This window comes from Haliotis cracherodii, unplaced genomic scaffold (assembly GCF_022045235.1).
Source record: "Haliotis cracherodii isolate W230 unplaced genomic scaffold, xgHalCrac1.p SCAF_8, whole genome shotgun sequence".
Classification (NCBI taxonomy): Eukaryota; Metazoa; Mollusca; class Gastropoda; order Lepetellida; family Haliotidae; genus Haliotis; species Haliotis cracherodii.
Genome location: NW_027266341.1, coordinates 35,322,281 through 35,326,568, shown reverse-complemented (window position 1 = coordinate 35,326,568; position 4,288 = coordinate 35,322,281). Strand labels below are relative to the sequence as shown.

Sequence of the window (4,288 nt, the reverse complement as noted above, 5' to 3'; positions counted from 1 at the left end):
TAAACCACACATCAAACCTGTATAATGAATATACCTTTCGCTCTGTAACATTGTCAACAGTGCAGTGGTTATCTCGTTCCCCTAACTGTAACCAAAAACTGTATGTAATATAACATAGCAGGTTGATCAATTCATGCCTTACATTACTACATGTTCATTATCTATTGTTGTGGAAGAGGGGGGTCTGCAGAATACAAAGCGACATCGAAGGTGGGAGAGAGGGAATACACTGTGTAGGGATGGGGAGGATTGGTGATGAGATTGTGGATGAGGATGAAGATGAGGATGAAGATGAAGAGGATGATGAAGATGAGGATGAAGATGAGGATGAAGATGTAGATGAAGATGAGGATGAGGATGAAGATGAGGATGAAGGTGAGGATGAAGGTGATGATGAGGATGAGGATGAAGGTGAGGATGAAGATGAGTATGGAGATGAGGATGAGGATGAAGATGTAGACGAAGATGAGGATGAGGATGAAGATGAGGATGACGGTGGGGATGAGGATGAGGATGAAGGTGAGTATGAGGATGAAGGTGAGGATGAAGATGAGGATGAAGGTGAGGATGAGGATGAAGATGAGGATGAAGATGAAGGTGAGGATGAAGGTGAGGATGAAGATGAGGATGAAGATGAGGATGAAGGTGAGGATGAGGATGAAGGTGAGGATGAAGATGAGGATGAAGGTGAGGATGAAGATGAGGACGAAGATGAGGACGAAGGTGAGGATGAAGATGAGGATGAATATGAGGATGAGGATGAGGATGAAGGTGAGGATGAAGGTGAGGATGAAGATGAGGATGAAGATGAAGATGAAGATGAGGATGAAGATGAGGATGAAGATGAAGATGAGAATGAAGGTGAGGATGAAGATGAAGGTGAGGATGAAGATGAGGATGAAGGTGAGGATGAAGGTGAGGATGAAGGTGGGGATGAAGGTGAGGATGAAGATGAGGATGAAGGTGAGGATGAGGATGAAGGTGAGGACGAAGATGAGGATGAAGGTGAGGATGAGGATGAAGGTGAGGATGAAGATGAGGAGGAAGATGTAGATGAAGATAAGGATGAAGATGAAGATGAGGATGAAGGTGAGGATGAAGATGAGGATGAAGGTGAGGATGAAGATGTAGATGAAGATGAGGATGAAGATGAATATGAGGATGAAGATGAGGATGAGGATGAAGGTGAGGATGAGGATGAAGGTGGGGATGAAGATGAGGATGAGGATGAAGATGAGGATAAAGGTGAGGATGAGGATGAAGGTGAGGATGAGGATGAAGATGCGGATGAAGGTGAGGATGAGGATGAGGATGAAGGTGAGGATGAGGATGAAGGTGAGGATGAAGATGAGGATGAAGGTTAGGATGAAGAGGATGATGAAGATGAGGATGAAGATGAGGATGAGGATGAAGATCAAGATGAGGATGAGGATGAAGGTGAGGATGAAGATGAGGATGAGGATGAAGATGAGGATGAGGACAACGAGGAAGTCAATTTATCATAATTATGCCAAAGAGATAACCGAAACATACACAGTGGATATGGAAGTATGAAGATCTCAAGGTGAGTTAAGAACAACCCGTGCTTCTATCCAGATGTTACATACAGAGAATGTCTTGTTTAGTACTGATGCAACATTGATAGTTCCGCTTGATTACATTCACATATACTGGAATCAATAAACCAATAGGCCACATGTAATCATGGATTCGCTTTGGAAAGTATTTAATATATTTTGGAGCGTCAGTTTTATTTGTGAGGAAAGTCTTTGATCGCGTTAAATGAAACCCATAACCACATGGACTAATTCCTGCTGTAGTTAATTGGCATTCAAACCCACAAATGGATTCTTGATCAAATGGACGCAACTCTGACCAACGAGTTGCCACGCTCAAGATCGCTGGGCCACCCATGTCCAGTTGTAGCCGAAATTACATCCAGGGGGCACGGGTGGCCCAGTCCTCCAAGGCGCTGCAATTCCACGTGCAGAGTTACGCCCCTTAGGCAAACCAGAAACCTATGATTATTGGTTCGAATCCCGGGTTGCCCCGATCACGTTTCTATGTTTTTTCAGCACCTTAGACTTGTTCATGGGCTTCACCGAAGTGATAAACGTCGGGCTTTCCTCCCGCATTAATCTGAAACGCCGTGATATAAGTGGAATACTGTTAAAAAACGGCATTAAACTCACCTCACTCACTCACTCAGCATGACTAGTACGCTTGTCAGCACCACACCCGTGCGCACGTGTTTCACCAAAGTATTAATCATCTGACACCTGCATCATTTCGGGTTTTCCTTCCACATCAAGCTGATACGCCCTGATATAGCCAGGATACTGTTAAATGCGGCGTAGAACCAGTCTCGCTCACGAAGCGAAATCAACGAGAAGTTTAAACTGTATTCAACAGGTGTGTCAAAGTTTGTAAGATGTCTAAACAACTCAATGCAATCATAGCGGTCATTTTAGCCATTCAACAATTTGCAACATTCAGCATCGCGGTCCTATACTGTCCAAAGACCACAGCTTGTACTGAACCTCGTTCCACAGAGCGATCTTAGCACTAAGACGATCGTAAATCCAATACTTTTACAGACTTTAGGTCTGACGTGTGGAACGTGGCGCTGGTGAGTTCTGGGAGTGGGTGTTTGGGCCCCGTTCCACAAAGCAATCTTAGCGCAACGATGACTGTAAGCCTATGTTAAAGTGAGGAAGTTATGATCACCTTAGCGCTAAGATCGCTTTGTGGAACGGGGCCCTGAACTGTGTAACCATTGGTAGTAGATAGTGGGGTCATCGCACGAGATACGATGACCTAGTCATTTCGATAACAGCTTAGTATCTCTGTTCCCACGAAGCACCCTAGTCTACTCCCGTTCAGTAATTGTGACAATTAAATTAATTTTCGATTTGCGCTAAGGCAGTCTTCAGAAACTGTTTGAGCATGTTAAGGTAGAAGCGTTCTGATCGTCTTAGCGCTACGACAGGTTTGTGGATCGGGGACTTGTGGGTGCATTAAGTAGCGTAGGACCCGTGACGATCCGGATTAGAATAGGTCTTCAGCAACCCATGCTTACCGTAAAAGCAACTAACGGAATCGGGTGGTCAGACGCGCTGACTTGGTTGATGCATGTCATCGTATCCCATTTGTGTAGATCAATGCTAATGTTGTCAATCACTGGATTTTCTTGTCCAGATTCGATTATTTACAGACCGCCGTCATATGGCTGGAATATTGCTGAGTGCGGCGTTAAACATCAAACAAAGACAGTAGCGTATCGTAGAGAAAATGATCATGACTCCTGGAGCGAATGCTGATTTGAGTCCCAGGTTTTCTGTACGCAATCGACCAAGGGACAAAGGCAAAATGGTGGGTAAAATGAACAATGAGCTGCCATCAGAGGTTGTTCAACATCAACCACATCTTAAGGGTGCTATGACACACCATCAGCCAGGTTGTACATCGTAACAGCTGCAATCAGAGGTTGTTCAACATCAACCACATCTTCAGGGTACTATGACACACCATCAGCCAGGTTGTACATCGTAACAGCTGCCATCAGAGGTTGTTCAACGTCAACCACATCTTCAGGGTACTATGGCACACCATCAGCCAGGTTGTACATCGTAACAGCTGCCATCAGAGGTTGTTCAACGTCAACCACATCTTCTTGGTACTATGACACACCATCAGCCAGGTTGTACATCGTAACAGCTGCCATCAGAGGTTGTTCAACGTCAACCATATCTTCAGGGTACTATGACACACCATCAGCCAGGTTGTACATCGTTACAGCTGCCATCAGAGGTTGTTCAACGTCAACCACATCTTCAGGGTACTATGGCACACCATCAGCCATGTTGTACATCGTTACAGCTGCAATCAGAGGTTGTTCAACGTCAACCACATCTTCAGAGTAGTATGGCACACCATCAGCCAGGTTGTACATCGTTACAGCTGCAATCAGAGGTTGTTCAACGTCAACCACATCTTAAGGGTACTATGACACACCATCAGCCATGTTGTACATCGTAACAGCTGCCATCAGAGGTTGTTCAACGTCAACCATATCTTCAGGGTACTATGACACACCATCAGCCATGTTGTACATCGTAACAGCTGCGATCAGAGGTTGTTCAACGTCAACCACATCTTAAGGGTACCATGACACACCATCAGCCAGGTTGTACATCGTAACAGCTGCCATCAGAGGTTGTTCAACGTCAACCACATCTTAAGGGTACCATGACACACCATCAGCCAGGTTGTACATCGTAACAGCTGC

The 4,288-nt window shown here is 45.0% G+C and overlaps 1 protein-coding gene across 1 annotated transcript; it reads left to right on the top strand.

Annotated features, from left to right (window-relative positions):
• The first annotated feature begins 239 nt into the window (after window positions 1-239).
• On the top strand, window positions 240-1,505 carry LOC139450964 (coiled-coil domain-containing protein 1-like). Its single transcript, XM_071232787.1, has 3 exons — window positions 240-1,185; window positions 1,216-1,335; window positions 1,372-1,505. Exons 1-3 carry the CDS (start codon window positions 240-242, stop codon window positions 1,503-1,505), a joined length of 1,200 nt encoding a protein of 399 aa, XP_071088888.1.
• Window positions 1,506-4,288: the final 2,783 nt, after the last annotated feature.

What these genes read in the sequence shown, in the direction of transcription:
- LOC139450964 (XM_071232787.1), top strand. Translation starts at nt 240, where the DNA reads ATGGGGAGGATTGGTGATGAGATTGTGGATGAGGATGAAGATGAGGAT. An exon ending in AGATGAGGATGAGGATGAAG is followed by an intron (nt 1,186 to 1,215) that starts GTGAGGATGAGG and finishes GTGGGGATGAAG; the next exon opens with ATGAGGATGAGGATGAAGAT. An exon ending in AGGTGAGGATGAGGATGAAG is followed by an intron (nt 1,336 to 1,371) that starts GTGAGGATGAAG and finishes GTTAGGATGAAG; the next exon opens with AGGATGATGAAGATGAGGAT.